The 23,703-nt window shown below is 47.5% G+C and overlaps 1 protein-coding gene across 3 annotated transcripts in view; it reads left to right on the top strand.

Annotated features, from left to right (window-relative positions):
- The window catches only part of LOC139049709 (tetratricopeptide repeat protein 39B-like), a 163,387-nt gene that overhangs the window by 53,287 nt on the left and 86,397 nt on the right, over positions 1-23,703 (top strand). The window contains exon 1 of one of the 3 annotated variants that reach the window (XM_070525447.1): positions 4,643-5,195. The exons of the other annotated variants lie outside the window; for them this stretch is intronic. Coding sequence (XP_070381548.1) covers positions 5,139-5,195 — 57 coding nt within the window. The 5' untranslated portion in view covers positions 4,643-5,138. Of the gene's footprint in view, positions 1-4,642; positions 5,196-23,703 lie in introns of those variants that run through there. 3 annotated transcript variants of the gene reach the window in all.

Here is a 23,703-nt window from a genome sequence, read left to right as displayed (position 1 = left end):
TGTTTTCGCATTTCGCCCCCATCGAAATGCGGCTGCCGCGGCCAGGATTCGATCCCGCGACCTCGTGCTCAGCAGCCCAACACCATAGCCACTGAGCAGCCACGGCGGGTAAATCAAGTTGTATAGCCCATGCGTGCGTGTTAGAACAATACAATGTGTTGAGGCTATTCCGCATTGCGAAGCTGTGCTCGAAAAAAAAAAAAAACACCCTATTTTGCTGACGCTGTGGTCTCCAATCTTATCGCCGCTGTGTGTGGTCGCACGTAGTCTTAACGGTCATCTTCGCTAGCCGGCACTTTCGCAATCTGGAAGCAGCGCCTTTTGCAGTGGCCGTTGTAAGCTGAGAACCTGTGCACTCACTTCCGATGGCGGTGAGACGAGCGTCACCGCACAGAGTTGCCTCAGCTCAGTGGTCGGCAAGTACCGTATTTACTCGATTGTAGCGCGCGCCCTATTCTCGCGGCCAGAAATTTCAAAAAATGCGATGCGCTCGATTGTAACACGAATCCCGTTTTTCGTATTTCGAGAAATCTTGCATTCGGTACTCTTGATTGTTTTTCATTGTAACAGAGAGTAACGGTGATTTGTTCTCATATGCAAAAAGATAATTTATTGTATCCGAGCTAAATTATACCGGGCAACCTCCATCGTCGCTATCGAAAGCCTTTTATGACTGTCAACCGCCGAGGGCATCTGTTTTTCGGTGGAGTCTGTCACGTTTGAGATACTGCGTTTTTTCACAACGCCTTGCAGATCATGGCAGCCTAACTATGTCTTTTTTTAGTCGTTAACAGAATTTTTGGAAATCACGTGTGGCATGCAGCACAGCTCTGCTTCTTGACTTAGATTGCTCTCAGAGGCTGACATTATTTGCACGAAAAATAACAAAGAATATTTGACTAATTAATGAATATTTCCTAATTAGGCTTTAAGCTATTTACGACACATATTGCAGTTTGTGAATTGTGACTTCGGAAGTCATATCCACTTGGAATGATTTCTGAGGATGACACCAGCAGTTTCGACATATGTTTCCAGAGTTCGCGACGATATGCATTGGTGTTCCAGTAATCTTCCAGCTTCCATGCGTAAAAAGTAGTTTTGTTAAAAAAGTAAGTGGAACACCTGTGAACATTTCCCGCAGTTCTGACTGCGCCTATTTCAAAACTCTTCATAGTTACAAAATTCGTTTCCAGTGGAGTTGCCCTTCGAGCTCAATGGATTCGATTCGTGTATTGCAATATGTGCCCTAAAGTGATTAGTTAAAATTTTATTAGTAACTTTTGTTAACTAGTCAGTTCTACGTTTCGGTTTTTAGTCTAGATAATGTCGTCCTGTTCGAGTGGCCCCTAATTAACAAGTAAACTTGCGCTACATGCCACAGGCGATTCTGAAAAACTTTAAGATAAACTTAAGAACTTCAAGATAATATACCTGGTGTACTGTTTAGAATATACTATAACCTAGAAAGCTTATGGAGCTGGCAGACAATACGGTAAGCATTCCAGCGCAGCCTACTTCCTTTCCGTCTCAGCGCTGTAACTCAACTGACTTATAGGAGAGGCATTCTCTAAGGCATTTAAGTAGAATGTTGATGTTCATAATGTTGTTTTCTTGTTGATTACGATGATGCTAATGAGGACGGTAGTGAGCAAGTCGTATCCAATAGCACAAGAGAGTGACAACGAGTGTGGTTGATTTCGGGAATTTGTAGCCGACCATAATAGTCATATCGTATGTGTGACTTAATATGAAGCATTATTTATGAGAGAAACCACGTTGCTCTTTTTGTCCACACCTGCGCGTGGCTCTAGTTGGTTCCAATCTGGTCTCCCTCGGCCGCTTTCTTCATAATGAGCGAGAAAATAATAGTGAGGGGGGGATTGAAGGATGGTGCTGATTAAGTTATAGAGATGCCGTAATGCCCCCAGCGACCTGAGCACATCGCTCGGGCGATGGCGCCCTTGGTTTCAGCGCTTGTCAGGCCATCTTGTGTAAGATTTCGTTTGGCTGACGTCATTCGTCCCCGCACGTGGCACTTCGTCACGGTCCGAAAAGGCGCAGTCCGAAATCGCTGCCTCGTTCGGCTGACATTGGAGTTTGTACAGCACGAGACCGTGTCACACAGCTGAGACTCCAATGTCTGTTCTGCTCTCGTCGTTATTTTTTTTCCCCTTCCATCTCCTCAGTGCGCTCTGTCGTGCTCGCTCTTCTTTAGGAGGAAAAGTCGGCACCGCCGGAGTAAACAGCAGTGTTTGCTGTCTCTTTGCGCAAGCTGCCCTCACGACGGTTCTTGGTCAAAGAAAGAGCGTGCCGGTTTGCTTCGTGTATGCCCCGTATGCCGACGCCAGGGCAACGAATTAGTTTGCGTGCAGTCATTCTTTGTGTTCCCCTCGCGAACGGCACCTCTGTGCTTCGAGTCTTTCTTTTTCTTTTCGCCGGCTGGGATGACTCGGTGTCCTGTTGCAGCGCTTCCCTGTCGAAAGATTCTCGAACCATGGCTCCTTGCGTCGCAGGCTTACAAAGCGACGCGGGAACTGCTACGTTTGATGAAAGCGACTGGCCTCAGTGACCGATTATAGGCGTGAAGTTACGGGCATCCGCATGTACTCGCACCGACAGTACCTTCTTCCCTCTCTCTCTCCTTTCTTTTCTTCCCTTAAACCGCTTCCCCTGTGTAGGGTAGCAGACGAGATGTGCGTCTGGTTGACCTCCCTACCTTTCCTTCCTTGCTTTTAATCCTCCTCCTCCCTGTCAATAGAAAGAAAGAAAGAAAGAAAGAAAGAAAGAAAGAAAGAAAGAAAGAAAGAAAGAAAGAAAGAAAGAAAGAAAGAAAGAAAGAAAGAAAGAAAGAAAGAAAGAAGTGCACCATGTCCCAATATGCTCGTGTGAACATATCGGTTTTCAATATAGAAACATCGTAGGTCCCCACAAATGATATTCGCATGGGACACCCTGTCGAGAAAAAAAAAAAAATGCACGTGCCTCGTAACCCCCGTACCTAATTTATGAACGTCTGGGGATCTTATATAAAAACCTGTATGTTCCCATGCATAATCGTACCACCGGTATAGTGGCAAAAGTCGGAAATGTCAACACTGCCCTGCCGGGCAGGCAAAGATGTGTTTTTTTTTAATTTAATTTTAATTCGTTCTACTGGCCAACATTTTTGCCATTCCTCTGAATAAACCTTGTTTTATCTTTCTCTTTCATATCTCTTTGAATGCTAACTTCATCTCATTTCACATAAATATAATTAATTTTCTTTTTGTCTTTCGTGGTGCGGAATTCATTCACTCGTTTTTGTAGTTTTCTCGTACTTTGGTTTTTGCTGCGAAGTGGTGCAGAGCAGCAGTGAAAGTGATCGAGAATGATTACGGTTAAATTTCGCGATAATTTTTCTCTTCTACGTACGTGTGCAGTTCTGCCTTCACTGTGCGTACAGGAATGACGCTGTTTAAAACGGGCAAAGAGTCTCTCAGATCTTGTGCGGTTAACATCTATAATTGAATCTAAAACAACTTACGCAAATTAACGCGAAGAACGAAGCCGTCGTTTTTTATGACATGGTAAAGCGTATGATTTTCTTTCCTGTTATTATTATTATTATTATTGCTTGGTCGAGGGAAATGTCGCTCCACGCAGCATTTACGTCCAGTCTCTCGATTTCTTTCTTTCTTTCTTTCCTAATGACTGTCATGTGAGCAAAGGTCACATTCTCACTCGAAACAAGAAAATTCGGCAGAGACAATTAAGACTGCAGAATAACAGCTTGGCCGAGTTGGTGCTTGCTTAACATGATCTTTGTAGCGCAAGGAACTCGAAAATAAAAGAAAGCAGAGATGACTGAGGGAAAAGACGACTGCTATATGTATACACTCACAACTGCTTATTCTGAGTATACTTAAAACGGCTTACGCGTGGGAATGCGATAGCATTATACCGTTTGTACCGTCTCACACACCGGATGCCCCGGTTAGATTCTCACTCAGACCAAAATGGGCCACATTTCCTTTTCGAATTAATTTACTTTGTTTGCAGGAACCTCTCTGAGAAATTTGACGTCAATCCGAGCATTTCTCACCTGTTTTCACTCTTTGCGCCGTCGGCCATTTTTGTTACCATCTTTCGGTTACGCTGACGCCGACGGATTTTCGCGTAATTGGGCATGTAATGCTTTTATATAAAAAATGCCTTCATAGCGTTAGCTCTTTCAACCGAGTTGCATGCCGACAGTCGTGCTTTCCTTGATTTCTTTTCATTTCTACAGCACTACTTTCTGTGACGCCTCTTTCATTCGGAAAGGAATGTTGGAACCTAGCCAACTCTTTCCTCTTATTGCGCCATTCTCGAAGAATTGCAACTCGCGCCAACATAAACAATGGCGCGTTGATGCGGATACAAGGAACGCGCACGCAGCCCAGACGTCGCTCAACCTTTTCGATTCGCGACGCTGCGGCATCTCCGTCTCCGCACCCTACTCAAGTGTCTTGATTCCGCGACGTCGCCCTTCTTCCGTGCGTTCTTTCTCTCTGCGGGCTCGCGTTCAATAAAGCTCATTTCTGCATCCCCTCGCCCGCACGGGATGGCGCCAGCGAAGCCGCGAGCAGACGGTACACACCGCACCGAGCGCGGCAGCCGAGCTGGCGGACCGATCCACCGGCGCCTGCTTCCGCACTGTGTTCCGTTGTCGTATGCAGGCAGCGCTGGCGTCGGCGGCGTTGATGACCGCACGCCAGCGCCGTCCAACCGGTCAGTAGCCAGCGCGGCAGTCGCGCGTAACGTTACACGCTCTCGTATCGCGATTGCACCCTTGCATATCGTAGCGAGGGACTCTCAGCGCCGATGCCCAGCGGAAAGGCGTGATCGACGATGCCCGGGAAAGCGCTCGCTTCGCTCGTCGCCGGCCAGAAGTTCGCGACGGCTGCTGCCGCATTCCGCTGCCAACTCAGGCTGCGCTAGACCGCGTCTTTGCGGCGCGGCAGCAGCTGTCTTTTGTGATCGTTCGCGTGCTCCCCGTGCAAGATACGCGAGGCGATTCTACAGAGGCGGCGACGGTCTGCTCATCTTCGCGTGCCTGCGGCCACCGCAAGCACTGCACCGGTTCTCCGCAGTGAAGCACCGCCGAGGCATCGACGATGGCATCCAGGGAAGGAGAGGTGTTTCACGACGCCAAGGACGATGCCGAGACCGAGGTACGACACGAATATGACCCCCTTGCACGCGTTTTGTTCGGTGTTGCTCGATGAGGCAGTCGCGGAGGATCTCCGTTGGTGGCTCTTTGTGGTTTGAGTCGAGGAAGACCTTCCAACGCGCGCGAGAAAGCCTTCTCTGACATAACAGTGTATATAGCTAGATCCACTGCATAACGTCCTAACACAATTGGGTTCTAATCGGCGATTGGTCGTATCGACACATGCTGAGCGGGACTACACATGCTCGGTACTCTACAAACCCAGCAGCACACATGACAGGACAGCGTTGTCCCGTGGATCTGTCGGAGTAGCGCGCTGAGTAGGTTTCACAAGCATAGCGCTGCAGCGAACTTCCTCTCACAGCTTTTCGCTGACAGATCGCGAATCATTACAACGGTGCCGAACGATCGCACGATGTACCCAGCATGACGTAACTGCACCAGCTTCGAGTCGATATTTAGCGTCGCCGAGAAAGCTCATCATCTTTTGTGTCTGCGCAGTCCGACTTCGCAGTACTCGGCGTTGGAGACACCTATATAAGTCGATCGACTCTCGCGACAAGTATAGCTTGAGCTAAGCGAGTTTCTGTTTATTTTTTCAATTTTATTTTACGCTTTCGTGTTGTCGTAATCGATGGCGTGTTGCAGCGTGCGGTTGCGCCACTAACGCTTCCGCTAGTTCACTCACACGGCCAGTGCTTCGGGTTTTCCGCGAAACGTACACCGCCCGATCGATTACCAGAAAGAATGAATCCCCGACTTGAACCGAGGCCGCCGCTCCGAGGGACCAGCTTAAGTTCTAAGGAGCCGGCGCCGTCCGTAAGCAGTATTCCGATATACGCGTGACGTTACTTTTCTTTTTTTTTTTTGCTAATCTCGTGTTTTCTCGAAGCGCGCTTGGCTTCTGCACCGCGGAGAGTGCGACGGACGCCAGAAGCGAAAGCAAACACGAACCGTGCGCCTTCCGGCACGCGCTCGCCGAGCGATGATGACCTTGACTCAGTTTTTTTTCTTTCTGTTTTTTCTTTCTTTCTTTTGCGTGAGCGATGGATGCCTCCTGGCCGCCGGGGACGTCGCTGAACACGTAGCGTGCAGCCCATACCGGGTGGTTCAGCGAATACTTTCAAATAATTTTTTTTTTCTAATTGCCTGCGGCGGATAGCGCAATTCCAGTCCATGGGCTGGTCTGCTCGAAGAGGCGGACGTTACTCACGCAAAACAAAATTTGGATGCATAGTAGACTAATTAACGAAAATTCACCAATCAAGTTTCTAGCTAATTGCCTTATGACACATATATTTGAAAGTGTTCGCTGATGCACTCTGTGTAAGCTACGTTTGAAAGGGGAGGAGGGTGTGTGTGGAAGGGTCTCCGAGTGCAACTTTTGTTGTGCGCCAACTTCCTTGTGCGTTTTGTCCTATCGTAGACTCGTTCGGAATTTTGCATGCGCTGCTGTTTGCTATGTTCGTTTCATCCTCTTTGATGCGAAAGCATCAAATGACTCATTGAGTGTAAGAGCCGGCATCTAAAAAAAAAAGAGAAAGAAAGAATGCTATTCTCAAACCAGGATAGTCACCGTAGATGAGTTCTGTCCGGATTTTTTTTGTTCTTGTTAATTTGTACGCAACAAGATTGTGAAGCTTTTGAGGAATGCCAGCTACTCGACTCCTGTGACATGTGAATAAGAAGACAGAGAGAGAAAACACGGAGCGGTGAATAGTGTCACGGCAACATATGCGAGCAGTTCGCAAACGCTCGCCTTCACAGAACGAGTCGCGACCCACCCCTCTGCACCGGGACACAATTTCAGTTCAACCACTGTGAGATATGAATAAACAACAACAAGAACAACAACAACAACAACAACAACAACCTAGGGACAGCTTTTGGTTCCACGAAACGTAAGTGCTCACGCACCACGCATCGCACTATACACACAGAATGTGATGTGGAAGCACGGGCTCCGCATAGTTTCTTTTTCGCCCTTTCTGCCTCTTTTCTTTCTTTCCTCCTTTCGTTTTCGCAGCTCGCCGTTCTCTGGTGATTCCGTTTACGCGGCAGTGTTTTCTTAGTTTTCAGTTTTTGATGTACACGCTAGTATAGTCCAGCCGATGATATCAGTTCTCATAGCAAAGCTATATATGGCTGGGATCTGGAAAAAAAATCTGTCCGATATGCTGGCAAAAACAAATCATCATATGGGCCGATTCTGGTGATAGTACAGAAAGAGTCCAAGCTCAATGGCACATATCCCTGTCGGATTGGAAGTCTACGACGATGCGTATCGAAACGTCAGTGTATATAGGTATCAAATATATATATATATATGGATAAGATGAAAATAAAATAAAAATAGAAAAGATAAAGAAGTAAAAATATATGTACAAAAAATAGAGACGGAACAAACAACGAAGTTATTTGTGCTTTTGTTCAACCAGTATAGCATAAACACCACACAGAACTTAATGTATCTATTGCGCAATACAGCTTCGCTGGTCTTCCATCCTCGCGTAGTGGAAGGGCTCTCGATTTTTTTTGCAACCACTCGCCTGTAGTGCGCGACCCGTTCAACCTGTTCGCTTGTGTTATACTGTGGCGACCATCGGCGTCGTTGGCTCGTAAATCTGTGCTCCCTGAAGGCGCGGATAAACCTAAACAAAAGGGTCACCCGCCTTGGTAATTATGCACGGTTTGGCGATCCTGACATGAGCACATTGGTCACTGCACTGCTCGTTCAGAAACTGTCAAGTAAAAGTTATTGCAAAAGGCAACAATAAGAACTCTGGTTGTTTACATATATATATATATATATATATATATATATATATATATATATATATATATATATATATATATATATATATATATATATATATCGGTCTTTCACAGTCATTGATCTCTTGAGCGCCAGTAGGAGTAACTTCAGTTCGAATTAAAGCCCCTGGGAAATCCGAGCTGCGTCGAGTCGGTGATGGATAGCTGGTTGTTCCGCAACCAAAAATGGCGCAACCCGCTCCTAGAGAGATCGGTCAAGAACCGAGCAGGGCGACGGAGACGCCGAGAATACGACCCATCCCACACGAACGCGATGAAAAGCTCGCTGCTCGCAACGAAGCATGTTTTTCATCGTGTTCGGCATCCTTCTCTTTCAAATTCAGTGGACAACGGCGCGCGCCGCTGCCTCACCACCGAAGAGCACTGCCTGTATAGTTGTATAGTGATTGTTGTATTTAATGCACGTATGTCAGAAGCCCCAGACTGATGCACGCCATGTATCCAGACATGTACACTACAAACAGATGCACATCGTGTGGCGAGGTTGCCACACTAAATCACATGCTATGGGAGTGTCGGGACCTAACAACAAAGTCGGGCAGTGCCGACCCCTCCGTCTCTTCCACCGTCAGCCTCCAGTCACGCTGGATGACCGCACTGCTCAGCTCTGACCTGACATCACAACTCTGGGCCGTCCAGCGAGCCGAGGAAGCCGCTTCGAGACAAGGTCTCGGAACCGCGTCCGCGGCGGGTGCCCAGACCCACTAAAAGACGCCGGACTCAAATGTTGCTGATTTGAAATAAACGTTTACGCTCTCTCTTGCAATGTATGCTGTGTACGTCTAATCCACGCTATTGATATGTGTGTATACTATCTGTATGTTATATGCTACCGCACTGTTGAGCAATGTATGGGTGACAGGGCCTTGTTAGATATGGAGCTGGTTCCTGCGATTACTTCGAGTTCCCCAGACCACATCGGATTGCAGCACAGCTAATTGAGGAATGCAGAAGCAGGAAAGCGCATTCCAGAGAAGCGGCCGAGCAGACAAGTTTAAGGCAACGAGTTTACATGCCAACAAGTTCGTGCGCCGCCGGGATTAGCAGGTGGGCCTCCGACAATGAAGCAGGTGCAGCCCTCCCCTTCTCTTTGTTCGAAGTGCATTGCCAGTCTGCGATGAAAGACCGCAGCAAGCCGCCAGGTGTGACACCACGACACGGGCGCCTACCATTGGCTGAAAGTGGCGTCATCGGAGTGGACTCTCCCATTGGTCAAACATGACGTGACTTGCAGTGCTCGAAGGGTTTATGAGAAGCCTTCCAGAGAGACCTGAGCATTCTGGGACATGCCCTGATTCCCTGATTCACCTCTCTCGAACTTCTTGCCGCGGGCCGCAGCGTCCGAGTTGCTGCCGCCCGTAATGTCTGTACTACTGTCACTTCACGCTCACCTCTCTGTACATAATGTAGAATAAATTACTCCCAAGTTTTGGGTTTTCATCCCGACGTCCGTCCCTCCAACCCCGACATCTGGTTGGCAGCGGTAGGATCGCCTCCGAATACATCAGCTGGTGGCAGCGCTACGAATCAACCTTCGTCGAGAGAGATCCTAAGGAACCGGGAAGAGCGAAGAAGAGAGAGCCTTCGTCGAAAGAGGTCCGAAGAAACTGGGAGTAGCGAAGAAGGAGCGAGCCTTCGACCCAGGGAGTCCGGAGGAACCGGAGACAGCGGACGAGCGAACCGGATGGCAGGGTGCTGCAACCGTAAGTGAGCGCGTGGTTTTTTTCCTTATGATTCGCCAGACTCAAAGGTTGTGTGTTCAATTTTGATAGTTCTGGGAATCGGGAGTTTGTTGCATTGTGTGTTTGCACAAATTAATAAGGAAAACAGTTTTAACCACCTGTCGGGGCAGCTGCCATGGATCTTAGAAGGTTGACGAGGTTAGACTTGTTGTTGGTGTGCGACGATTTGGGAGTTGAGGCGGACGAACGGATGAAAACGCCAGCTATCATAAAGGCGATTCAAGATAGTGGCAATGATGATAAAAGCATTGAGCTTGCTTGGGAGGTGATACAGGAGCCACGGGAGCGTGTACGTCGTGTACGTTTGCGAGAGCGTCGTGAGCTTAGGAGTGAGCGTCAGCGTGAAGAACGCGAGAATGAACGGAAGCAGGAGCTTCAAGAACTTACTCTTAGGTGTGAGCGTCACGGACGTGAGAATGAACGCGAACGTGAGCGAGAGGAAAAGTATGAGAGAGAGAAGGCAGCACTGATCAAAGAGATACAGTATTGTGATCAGTTATTGGCACAGAGACAACGGCTGTCTGAGAATTCTGTAGGTAGTACAGAGCGAAAGAATGAGGAAGCATCGAGCGGATTTTCGCCAGAAGCCGACGAAAAGAGTAGTGCCTGTGAGATTGGCTGCCGATTGATAAGTGAAGGGAAAAGGCTAGCTGCTAACGATGCCTTAGTGGCAATAGAGGCCGTTAAAGGCCAGAGTGAGAGCGACGAGGTGCTGTGCCAACAGATGACTGTAGAGACAGCTAGGCCAGCTGCGAACAAATTGGCACAGTTACCGCGTGTGTGCGTCGCTGGTAAGGTTAGCGAGGTTGCTAGCGAGGAAAGGGGTACTGTTGACGCGACAGACGCGGGCACCCATGTAGAGCCAGATGTGCGTGCAGAAGTGAAGTGCGAGCTGAGCGGTGCAGTTGAGGGTAATTCTCAGGATTGCGAGCTGCGTAGCTCAAGAGAATACAACTGCATTGTTCAGGGATCGGTGCGGCTCTCCGCCAGTCTAGATGGCCTAGATAGGGATGATTCAGTTGTTAATCATTCGGACTGTGCGCGTGAGACAGCGATCGATACCGACGGGCTGTGTGCCGATGCACAGCGTGAGCTGGGCAATGTAGCAGAGGGCAGTTCGCAAGAGTGCGAGTTGTCTAACTCGAGTAAAGCCTGCTGCATTGTGCCAGAGTCGGTTGAGCTGTCCGCCAGTCGAGGCAGAGAGAGAGTAGATTTAAATGTAAATCACTCAGACTGTGCGGGTAAGAGACCGATCCGGGCCGACGAAATGTGTACCGGCCAGCACGAGGCACGAGGCGACATGAAAACGAGTGCAAAGAGAAAGCGCCGTAAAAAGAAGCGCAGTAAAAACCGAAAGTCGGTAACTAATGAGGCGCCGCCAAAGATGGCGAGAAACCCAAATGGGCAGGGCGCGAGGAAGAAGGTGCGGTCGTCACGGACGATGTTGACGCATCGAAAACGTTCAAGCCACCGGTCAATGGGGGACCGCGAAGAATGTTCTGCACGGACGCGGACAAAGGGCACGAGGCAGTTAAGCTCCTCGTCGTTCCGTAGTTCTTCTCATAGCTCAGCGTGCAGTTCGAAGAAACGCAAGGTGGCAGGACGAGACCAGGTGGGGAGTAGCGACGCGGTCAATCGAGCTTGTGTTGAAAGCGGGGCGCGGGGACGCAAATTGGCAGGAGACCGTAACGTCTTGGGGGAGCTGATGGTGAATCAGCCCTTTTGTTGTCTCTCGGCAGCCAGAGTAGCTTTCAGACCACGTCCACCCCGCGTTCGACTCAAAGTATGAGTCAGACGGAAGCGTTTGGAAAAGGAGGCCTGGAGCGCTTCCGTAGAAATGAAGTGTCTTGTTTTATTTTTGAGCATCGGAAAATTTCGCGATTTGAGACTAGGTTTTCTTTCAATATGTAAAGGTATGAGCTTTGTTTGTGTTTTCGTTTGAGAAGCTCGAGATTTGAAAGATGCGTTTTAAGTAAACATGTAGTCTCGCGAGATGCTCATTAATAAGTAAATAGGCTTTCTTTTTGTAAGTGTGAGTAACCTAAAGGTCAAGGTTATCGTTGAAAGGCCTATGGTAAAGCGCGTGTGTTATTTAACCTTCTTTCTTTTTAAGCGTTTTTGAATTTTGTAAGGTTAAGCGCGTAGATTTCAGTGAGTGCATGATTTGCACGGAGAAGCGTTCTTAGTCCCATTAGCGCGTGTCCTGTGTGGACGGAAGGAAGCAGACTTTATGACTGGGTTGCTAGTGTGTGTGAGGGCAGCCGTGTATTCTGACTTCTTTAGTGAACGTGCGTGGAAAGAGTTAGTAGAAGACGCATCATTTTTAAGAGTTCTGCGGAGTGTGTAAGTCCCGCAAGTTTAATTGTTCGTTTATGTCACGTGTCCTGTAGGACTTTCAGGGAAGAAACGTGAGTAAGCGTAAGCGAAAAGTTTGCCTACAACGCAAGTACGCGTTTTGTTTAGTGACCACAAGGCTAGTGCGCTTGTGATTACGTACTTGTGAGGTTGACCAGATTGTTCAGTGGCACCATTACGTGCGATAAGTACGCCACTGCGATAGATTGGAAACATGCTGTTCGTGTGGTTAGGCCACTTAAGTTATGTTCGGCTGTTTTCATTTGTTGTTTACTTCGTCAGCGACCCTTTTGTTTTGCAACAACAATAGTACTCTGGTCTTGTCGGCAATCGAGGAGAAATGGATAGCTGTTTGGAAGGGTGGTTGTAACTGTTTTGTCGAAATTGGGGAAATAAAAGATCAGGGTTGATTTTGACTCAGCAATAGTCTGGCGAGTCAGGGGTGAAGAGCCTGCGCTTACGCGTGGTGCAGCGCTGTGCTGTTTTGTTTGTTTGACGTTTGTTCTCCAGGGCCCAGGATCCCGAGGGTTGTCAAACGAGGCTCGACCCCAGTACCCTGCAGCTTCCATCAGCGTTCCTCATGGCCAGCGAATTGAGTTCACCGGCCATTCAGAACTACCGGGGCGAGGACGAGCTGTTAGATATGGAGCTGGTTCCTGCGATTACTTCGAGTTCCCCAGACCACATCGGATTGCAGCACAGCTAATTGAGGAATGCAGAAGCAGGAAAGCGCATTCCAGAGAAGCGGCCGAGCAGACAAGTTTAAGGCAACGAGTTTACGTGCCAACAAGTTCGTGCGCCGCCGGGATTAGCAGGTGGGCCTCCGACAATGAAGCAGGTGCAGCCCTCCCCTTCTCTTTGTTCGAAGTGCATTGCCAGTCTGCGATGAAAGACCGCAGCAAGCCGCCAGGTGTGACACCACGACACGGGCGCCTACCATTGGCTGAAAGTGGCGTCATCGGAGTGGACTCTCCCATTGGTCAAACATGACGTGACTTGCAGTGCTCGAAGGGTTTATGAGAAGCCTTCCAGAGAGACCTGAGCATTCTGGGACATGCCCTGATTCCCTGATTCACCTCTCTCGAACTTCTTGCCGCGGGCCGCAGCGTCCGAGTTGCTGCCGCCCGTAATGTCTGTACTACTGTTAATTGTCGCTCACCTCCCTGTACGGAATGTAAAATAAATTACCCCTCCCAAGTTTGGGTTTTCATTCCGCGAAGTCCGTCCTCCAACCCCTACAGCCTTAGTCAGGCAGACAATGTACTGCCTTTAGCCTTGCCATCCGAGACCTTCACTGTGTCTAAATCAATGCTGAATAAAAAAAAGCGGTCATTAAAAGAAGATTTCTTCCTCTTCTGATTAGCAATAATATACGAAAATACACAACATTATAGCCCCTGTCACGGAGGCCACTTTCGATCGCGATCGAGCCCGATCAGGATCGAAGTTCTCGATCGCGATTGGCTGCCTTCCGCAGCTTGAGCGAAGGAACCAATCGAGATCGAAAAGTTTGATACCGGTCGGGCTCAATCGTGGTCTAAAGGGGCCCGTGTGACCGGGGCTGTAATGTTGGGTATGTTCGCACAATATCGCTAATTAGAAGAGGAAGAAGAAGGAAGCTTTTTTTTAATGACCGCTCTTGTCCGCGTCATCTTTGTGAAGGCGACGCGCTTCGATGGTGTGGCGTCGACTGGGACCATTGTCCCCTGAATGTGGAAGCGAAGGATACCGAATATGATGAAAAAAAAAAAATGCGTTCGTTGCAAGCAACGAGCTATCCATCATATTCATTCTGCTCGATTCTTGACCGATCCCTCTATAGGAGTGGGCTGCGCGATTTCTTTTCTTTTCTCTTTTTTGTTTCAGTCGATTATCCATCGCTGACTCGATGCAGTTCTGATTTCCCAGTGGGCTTTAGTTCAAAACTGGAGTAACTCCTACTCACGCTCAAGGGATAACTGATTGGCAAAGACCGATAGCTTTTCTTTTTCTTTTTTTTTCTTTTTACGTGGGAACGGAAATGCCTGCCGTGGTGGCCAAAATCGTTATGGCGTTCTTTGCCGAGTACAAGGAGGTAGCGGGTTCGTTTCTGTGCCGTGGAGGCCCCATTAGGTAGAGGGTGAAGTACAAGAACACTCGCGAGGCTACGTTGACAATTGCGCGTTAAAGAACTGCAGGTTCGGAGTGACTGCGAGCCCTCCGCTATACAGCATAACCCTTGCATTGCATTGGCCGTTAAATCTCGTAAATCGAACTACCTCTACAGTGTAAGCTATAGCAGTTCCGATTGTCTCGGCTGTGTCAGCTACGATTAGCAGCCGCTTGGTTGTCACGCCTGACTGGAAATCAGCGTCCGAGGAAAGAGAGAGAGAGTGGGCGTGGTTGTCGAAATTCGTTTTATAGACCCGTGCTGCATCTCGGCCTCTTTCGAAAAAAAATAAAATAAAAAAGACTCTGTGTGCGTACACTCTATTCGAAACCGATGAATTTGCTTCTGTATTGTTTTCTTCTTTCTTTTTTCAATTATGAGAAGCCGTGAAGGAGCGTCTGGGAGTAGCGTTGTTTCTTTTTTACGGATATTTTCCGGCTTTTGCAGCATCTCTTCTTCTGATTAGACTGCAGACATTTTGCCGACAGTTTAATCGACGTCTTGGCCAATATTATATACGCAAAGCCGCATGCGGTTCTTAAGCAAGATGCTTTTATACCGACAGCGGTGATGGAAGGATCTCTTGCGAATATTTCGCCACGAAAATGCTAATGTCGGGCGTCGCGGGGTCCCTGTTTATTCTGGGCGCGACGACGTTAAGCGAACTTTTGTTCACATTATACGCCTTTCGTTGGTTTCACTCTTTCGGGCTGTTCCGGTGGCATTGACCTGCACGCAATATCGATGTAGAGCAAAAAAAGATTCAAGCAGCGCCGGTATATGGTTTCAAAACTGGTCATATCGCATCCGAAGAGTGGGCAAATGGCTACTAGAGGGACGCTGATGGTGACAATAAATAATAGTTATCATCGTCAGCACTATCATCGTGCTTGAGGCACCCATGGAAACGCGTGCAGAAAACAAACAGCCGAAAACCAAGCGTGCCGAAGACGAATGTGTAGATGCAGGATACACTGCAGAACGCTTCCATTGCTTTTTTTTCCTTGAGCGTTTCACGTTCGACAGCTATTCGTACTTCTGAGCACCATTCTTAGGATTTGCTTGTTGTGGAACGCTCTGAAAGCCGCCATAAAAGAACGTGCGTCATAAAAGAACGAAAAGTGCGCGGCCATGCGGAAAGGTCGTGCGTCTGGGCCATTCTTTAGCCGTATTGACGCGCGAGTGTTTTCCTTATTTTGTGAAAGCTTCAGCCTTTCCCTACAACCGTCGCACTCGTGTATAGTTCCAACTGGCCTTCTCGCTTTCCTCAAGGAAAGGAGCACAATAGGAAGACAGAGACGCAAGAAATGCGTTTCATATTTCAAAACATTCCGCAAGCCCGATCGAGTCGGTTTACGGAAAACTAACCGCTATTGAACGTTGACTTGGGAAATGGACGAGTTGCCGCCTTACCAAGCTGAGCGACCTATCACGTGAACGATACTCAACGCCTTGTTTTTAAGACCAGACGACGTGCATTCAGCTTTGATTTTTCTTGCTCACGGGTTCCAGTGCGCGTCTGCTATCCCTGATCACATGATCACATGGTCACGTGTAGTTACAAATCCGCCGTGGTGGCGTAGCGGATTTGGAGTTGCGCTGCTAAGCCCGATTGCGCATGATCAAATCCAAGTCGCATTTAGATTGCGGCAGAATGCAAAGAAAGTGAAAGAATGAATTTAAAAAAAAATCGGTGTACTGTGAGGTGCACGTTGAAGAACCATAGGGGGTCAAAATTAATCAGCAGTCTCCCATTACGGCGTGCCTCATGATCATATCGTGGTTTTGGTACTTAAACCTCTGGAATTCTTTTAATGTACATGTATAAGGCATACAAATTGTGACGTGATTATCAGAGGCATTGCGGCATAAGAGACGCGATAACGCGAAATCGCGCACTATTTGAAGACTATACAGGCTGATAATTTTTAAGTTATTTTTTTTTTGTTTTTTGAATTTTTAAAGATCGCCTATGGCGGATAGCATAATTCTGGGCCTTGAGCTGGATTATACGAAGAGGCGGACATTACTAGCATGAGAAATCGGAACGTGTTCTAGTAATGAACAAGAATTCACTAATTAACTTCTTAATTACTTTATGGCAAATACTGCAAGTTGCGAATTGTAGCCGGTCAGCTTGCAAGGCCTACCCATTTGAGATGAATTTCCAGGATGACACCAGTTTCGATGTATTAATTCCCAAACTGTGGAACGAAATGTGACTGCGAACATGGGCGTTCCAGTTACTTTTGTGCTTCAGTGCATAAAATAGTGTTTTGTTAAAAAATTAAGTGTAACAACAGTGCATTTTTACGGCAAGTTTGGTGGCGCGTACCTTCAAATTGGCGTCATTCTGGAAATTCATCGCAAACTCGCATGCTACACCGGCTACAATTCGTAAATTACAATATGTGCCGTAAAGAAATTAATTCAGAAGATAATTAGTGTATTTCTGTTAATTAGTTGAATATGTGTTTCGATTTCTCATGCAAGATATGTCCGCCTCTAAATAATCCAGCTCAAGGGCTAGAATTATGTTACCTGCAACAGGATATTTTAGAAAAAGTACCCTGAAACTTAAGAATGATCACTGTCTATCGTGTTCGCGTCTGCCAAGCTGGACAAATAGACGTAGTCAAGCTCGACCTTGGCTACTACTCCTGAAGAAACGATATTCCATGGCGGAGCGAGTAAAGGATTTATCAAATTTATGCATACTTGTCACTATTTTTTCAATAACATAGGTTGCGAGAGAACGCTTAGATCGCTTTGATCCGAGAGATTATAGAAACTTATGGAATGATATCTATACGATGTTTACCTTACGTGTGACTCGATCTACCCGTTTGGTTTGCTCCGCGCAACCGAAATTTGTCCGTGAAAGAGAGAAAGAATCCGAGCCAAGCCGTTCTTCTTGACCAATGGTCGTCGCCGTGGCAACGAACCGCTCCGTGCCGTGTTGCTGGGTTTTGTCATCACGGGCTGTGTAACTTACGAATGCAGCCTTCCTGCATCGTGCACGCGGTTGTGTCGTTCTCGAAGCGGCCGCACAACAAAAGCGTGCAGGCAGACCCATTTAGGAGTCCCTTTGCCCCGCCGACTACTCGTCCTTGAAACTCCACACGGCTCCCGAGGCCGTGACATGTTGCCGTAGTGCTCCCTCAAACGCGAACCCGACGGGGTATCTTCGTTTCATTCACGTGTTCTTGTCTCGGCAAGTATACTATAAGTATATACTATACGAACTACTTCGTTTCGTATACTTGGCATGCAACGCTGCGGGAGCCACCCAAGTAGTGCGGCCCTAAATGTGTCACTCCGCGCGTGATTTCGCCGTGCAGTTACATTTGATTTGCGACGCTTTCCACGGAGTAAATACGCAACACGTTACAACTACAACTTGTGGACTCGAGGCTGCGGCAAACGTGTTACCTGCATCTTTGCGCTGCTTGTTTGCGACGTAATCTGTGTGTTCAGAGAAACGTGTCACTCCGCGTGTTCGGTAGTAAACAGGTTCAGACCCGCGACGCCTTCCACGTTATATATACGTCGTTGTTTTACGACTTAGAAGTGTAAGACTTAAGGTTACGTCGAATTACATCACGCATACCTGTATATTTTACTTCCTATGTGACGCACTATTTCTTGGTCGAGAATGCGAGCAGTGAAATAAGTATATCTAGCCTTCCTAGCGTCGCCTACTCTGTGTGAAATCGAGTATACATGGGTGTCCGGTCGAGAGTTTGGATTATTTTTACTGTTTGGGGATTCCAGGAGTCTCGATCTTGTGAGGCTACCCGAATCGGGAAGCGGGCGCTTGCATCGGCGCCTCTCTGGTCAAAGGCATGTCACTACTATTGCCGTGACGACGCTGCAGCATCGAGGCATGGATCACGGAGTGTGTTATCTCCAGAAAGAGCGCATCATGATGCTTGACCTTTTAACGTCATTGCGAGCAGGGGAAGTGTTCTGTGAGAGTCCGCCTACTGGACTTGTCCATTTCGTCTGCTGCTGAAGTTCTGATTGGCTGAGCTGGGCTGCGCATCTGCGGTAGTGAGGCGCCACAGCCAATGAGTACATCAGCAGCAGACGAAATGGACATGTTCACTATGTGGAGTCTTACAGAATATCCCTCCCCCCCCCCTTCCCCCCCAGCTGTCAGAAAATGTCCATCGCTATATAGAGGGGCATTAAGTAGAAGCACGAAGTTAAGCTATGTTATTAGCTCGCGCTTACAGAATGCCAAGTAGGTTATTCCTAATTATTCGCGGGTAGCACCTCGGTAAACCAGAAAGAAAGCGAAAATGATAGACGGGTCTATCACAACGTTGCCGTGCAAGCTGTCCATGACGTCGTATATTTGGATAGTGCCTTTTCGGCAATGGGTAATTGCATTGTGCTCTAAAAGTAAGCAGAAACATAGCAGTTTTCGGTTTCTTCCTCTGGCACAGAAATGGCTGGAATATGCAAAAAATACCACGAAATCCCTATCCCCATGCCGACGTCATGCGCGAGAGGTGTCTGTCGTGAGACAGACACCTCTCGCGAGGTATCTTCATGTTCCTCGCTAATCGGCGATCCTTTTTTGCTGGGGCAATGCCAGTGTAGCTTCGGAAGAACACTGAACTGCTTGCGCATTGCTGCTGAGCTACCACGAAATACCACGAAATCCCTGTACCCACGCTGACGTCATGTGCGAGAGGTGTCTGTCGTGAAATTCACGTGCGAAAATCTCTGCTTCATTTTCCAAGATAATCAGCGATCCTTTTCTGCTGGGGCAATGCCAGTTTAGCTTCGCAATACTAAACTGTTTGCACATTGCTACGGAGCATGTCGAAATATGCTAGAATGGCCCGTATGTCGATATGCCGGAGCAATAGCGGGCTCCTTAATATCGATCCGGCCCGAGGAAAAAACAATTCCGGAGCAGCTGACTTGCCGAGTTCCGGCTATAGCTGTGAGGATGGCTTGATGATCCCGAGAATTATATATATAGTTTCTTGTTCGGTGGCGCTGTGGAAAGCGGGTGACGGAGGCGTCTGTCTCGGTCCAGAACTGCGCCTATGTGATGGTTTCCCGTCGACAGCATACACGGGGGCCGTCATTTCATTCGATTCGCATGTGTTGATTTCTGGGAAGGGCTTTTCTAGTCAGCTAGTTTAATTTCTGAGATAATGCCTGGCTTTGCACACTTCGTTTCGCTTACGAGGCAGCGAATTCGAGTGGGCATTGTCAGGATTGGGGGCTCAATCCCATCGTCCGTGGTCCTTTGCCAAGATTGGAGTACGGCATGAATTCGGAGGTAGCTGGCCCATGCCGTCGTCCAACTTATTTACGCTGAGATCGTTGATGAAGTGAAGAACTGCTTCTCATCGAGAACGAGGAAAAGGGTTTATTTACAGAAATTAAATCAGTCTAACATGACTGCTTGAGAAAAAGAGTAACAGTCCAACATGACTGCATGAGAGAAGTGACTCAGTCTAACATGACTGCTCAAGAGAAGTGTCCTCAGCATTCGCACAACCACAGTTTTTATACACTCGATCCGCCGGTCCTACGACGCGGCGACTGTTCGTTTACTCATCACCAACGCGCCGCTGCTCTGCAGAACAGTTTACGTACACAAAGGCAACCGCGCTCTGATGCCCGACGACGGCGTTGGCGGGTGCCGTTCCGGGAACTATCGTTGCCGCTCGAGGGTCGCTCGTTGTTCCGTGCCACTCCGAACCGTGAGAAGCACAAAAATACGTCGTTCCCGCAGCAGCTTGTCCATGCGTGTCAAATCAGCTCCGCGTTGGGGAACTCCGGAATCATTGTTCACGCACCGAACTAGTTCCGTCACAATGTCGAAGGGGCTGGAGGAAGGCGGCGGATTCCAGCGCAAAGGTCGCTTCTTTGAACGCCGCCCAGCTGCAGCGACGGAGAGGGAGAGGTGCGCGTCGTGTCGCCCTGTCGTAACTGTGTGGCAATCTTGTTTCACAACCCGCCATTCTTGACAGCATGCAGTGTCAATTGTTTTTGTGGATTATTCTTATTCTGTATAAGAAATTGAATCCTCGGAAGTGATTACTGTTCGCTATACGTTTTATCTATCTATCTATCTATCTATCTATCTATCTATCTATCTATCTATCTATCTATCTATCTATCTATCTATCTATCTATCTATCTATCTATCTATCTATCTATCTATCTATCTATCTATCTATCTATCTATCTATCTATCTATCTATCTATCTATCTGTCTGTCTGTCTGTCTGTCTGTCTGTCTGTCTGTCTGTCTGTCTGTCTCTCTATCTATCTATCTATCTATCTATCTATCTATCTATCTATCTATCTATCTATCTATCTATCTATCTATCTATCTATCTATCTATCTATCTATCTATCTATCTATCTATCTATCTATCTATCTATCTATCTATCTATCTATCTATCTATCTATCTATCTATCTATCTATCTATCTATCTATCTATCTATCTATCTATCTATCTATCTATCTATCTATCTATCTATCTATCTATCTATCTATCTATCTATCTATCTATCTATCTATCTATCTATCTATCTATCTATCTATCTATCTATCTATCTATCTATCTATCTATCTATCTATCTATCTATCTATCTATCTATCTATCTATCTATCTATCTATCTATCTATCTATCTATCTATCTATCTATCTATCTATCTATCTATCTATCTATCTATCTATCTATCTAATCTCAAGACGAACGGACAAGCAGGTGATTTCTCTTATCACAGTGTATAGACGACTGGACGGACGGGCTCTCCGAGAGCCGAAAGACCGCCTAACCATTCTCGCTGTGAGAACTGGAGTGAACGCACTATCACGGCAAGTCAGCGCCCATGAATAGTGCAGTGCGACACGATGCTTACCTCTAGCTCGCAGGCGCTCCCGAAGCCGCATCACGGATTGAATGTCTAGGTGTGCCATAAATACCAGAGAGTTTCTTACAAAACTTGCTTGAGGGAACTCTGGTGCTGCCGTCATTCGGCTAACGTGAGAATGATGGTTAGTACACTGCTTTGTCTACTTTTGGTGCTCGTGGCTTGTTCTTGTGAGGTTACTTATTAAGCTTTACCTTCCTAAATTTCGAAGCACTCATATCTTCACACATGCAAGGCAGTTGGTCTATGCGTACGTGCCTAATCACTTACGAGTTACGTTTGTAACGCTGTATTTTGTTGAAAATGATCGTTTTGCAAAGTCAGAAAGCCGTTTGAAGCGAGAAAGACCAGGTTTAGGCAAATACATGTACTGTCCATCTTTGCATACATGCTGGCTCAGCCACCGTACCTGTACGTTCTCTAGACAGTAGTGCCAGAGTTTCCCCTAGTAGTTATTGTAGGAAATTCGGCCATGTAGCATTGTGTTCCCTCGTTCTTTGCGCAGTGCTGCAATCTAAACCTAACTTTTGTCTTGAGGCTGTATTAGAGAATGTACAAGAGGGCAACGGTGTCGCAATGGCGGCCCCCTTTATCTTTGCCTCCGCAGATGTTACGCCTCGCATAAACGAACGTTGAATCGGTTGAATGATTCTCAAGGAGAGAGCTCGAGTATCACCACCGCCTCAAACGCCATGCGCTTCTTGTTTTTTTCTTTAACTTTCATTCTGTCCCGAGCGTGCGAGGTAATTATATCTACGCCGTATACCAAAGTTCAGCTGCTGCCGGTGGCGACGTTGATGGACGACCTGGTCGCTTTCACGTCCCGGTGTTTCTGTTTTGTTTCGTTCTTTTCTTTCTTTTTCTGCCTGCACTTCCTGGCATCTAGTGCAATCCGGCTACCCCTCCCTCCCTCCCTCCCTCCTCCCTCTCTCTCTCATTTTTATTGCAACGTTATTCTTTTTTTTTCTTTCTCCACGGTCTCCTAGCTCTTCCGTGTCCGATATTGAACGAAGAACGTGAGTGCTATTGCAAAACACGTGCGGACGCGTTTTGCTTATGGTTCGTGCGTGTCGTCGGGGAAACGAGGTGTGCCAAGTTCTGACTTTCCTCTTCTATATTCCTTCGAGCCTTGCACTCCGAAATGTTCCTTGCGCACGTGATCCGCGTTTCCTTTCATCTCTCTCTCTCTCTCTCTTTTCCTCCCCCTTCTCTCTCTCTCTCTCTCTTTCTCTCTCTCGTTCTGTTAGTCGTAATGGTATGGCTTTCCGACTTGTTCTTTCAAGTTTTTGTTGTTTCTTTTTTTTCTTCGCACAGAACGCTGGCATGTGAAAGTGAGCCGCTCGCCCAACACTGTTTGCGTCGCCGTTCACGTCGACGTGAAGATGGGTTCAGCTTACGCTTTGCATGTAGGCCTTGTTTGCGATTGCGTTATACAATAGAGCCCTCTCACAACGATGGGAGCGCTTGCGCGCCTGCCGGGCCAATGCCGTGACTGTATAGCGACGCCTCACTCTCTTCTCCCCACTGACTTTGGCTCGAGGCAACTGTGAGCTGAACATTGAGGCTCTATAGCCGCGTTGTGGATTTTGCCTGGAGATTCTAGAAATGTCGAGAGGCTCTCCAGCTTTGCTCCTATTCTTTTTTTTTCTAAAATCGTTTTATCCTCACATGCCTGTTTGTAGGCCTGTTTGAACACATGCCTAGTACAGGCGTGTGTTCACATTACTGTTCTAGGCCTGTTTGTAGAGAAAGATACAGGGAAGGAAGTGTGCTTGGAACCACACTTGCATATACCTCTATGTACTGACACAACTCCCCGGAGAACGGTATTTTACCTCTCCACCACCAATCTCCTTCCCTTCCCGCCACTTTATACGCGCACGCAGAGAGAGGGATGGGTGCTGCAGACAGCCCCGATATGTATGAAACGAAATTCCACGGGCACACACATGCTTACGATGAATCGTGGTCTGTTCTATCGCGATTAATATATTGCAGCACTTATTTTATCTGGTGGATGATGATAAAAACCTTCGTGGTACATGGTTTCTTTTCAGTCGTTTGTGTAAGAAGTCGGGAACGTTCTCGCGTGCGTCTGATAAAACACTTGTGCGATAAGGACACCACCCGACATGGCCGCTTTTGTCGTATTCTATAGCACTTACACAGCGATGGGAAGCACCGCGCTGGTGCGATAAGTTTTTTGTCCGCTCTTCATTCGCTTGATTTATCTTTGCTTTTGCAATGTCCGCCGGTCGAGCAAAACGACTACGACTTCTTCACGCGCCTCATCTAATTTCTTCACACCTTTAAAGCATATTGCGGGCATTCGACGGTATTCCCAACTTTCTCAGAAGTGACAGAACTCGCATGATGCAGACAAGTCAGCGCTGGGTAACTGCAAGATGTATGAAACGACGCATTGCATTCATAGCCCGGCACTGTCGCGCTTGTCTGTCGCTCGTATGCGGACTGGGTGATTTCAAATCGCAGTCAGATTGGAAACATGCCCGC

The sequence above is a fragment of the Dermacentor albipictus genome, chromosome 9 (assembly GCF_038994185.2).
Source record: "Dermacentor albipictus isolate Rhodes 1998 colony chromosome 9, USDA_Dalb.pri_finalv2, whole genome shotgun sequence".
Classification (NCBI taxonomy): Eukaryota; Metazoa; Arthropoda; class Arachnida; order Ixodida; family Ixodidae; genus Dermacentor; species Dermacentor albipictus.
This window is presented reverse-complemented; position numbering and strand designations above follow the sequence as displayed.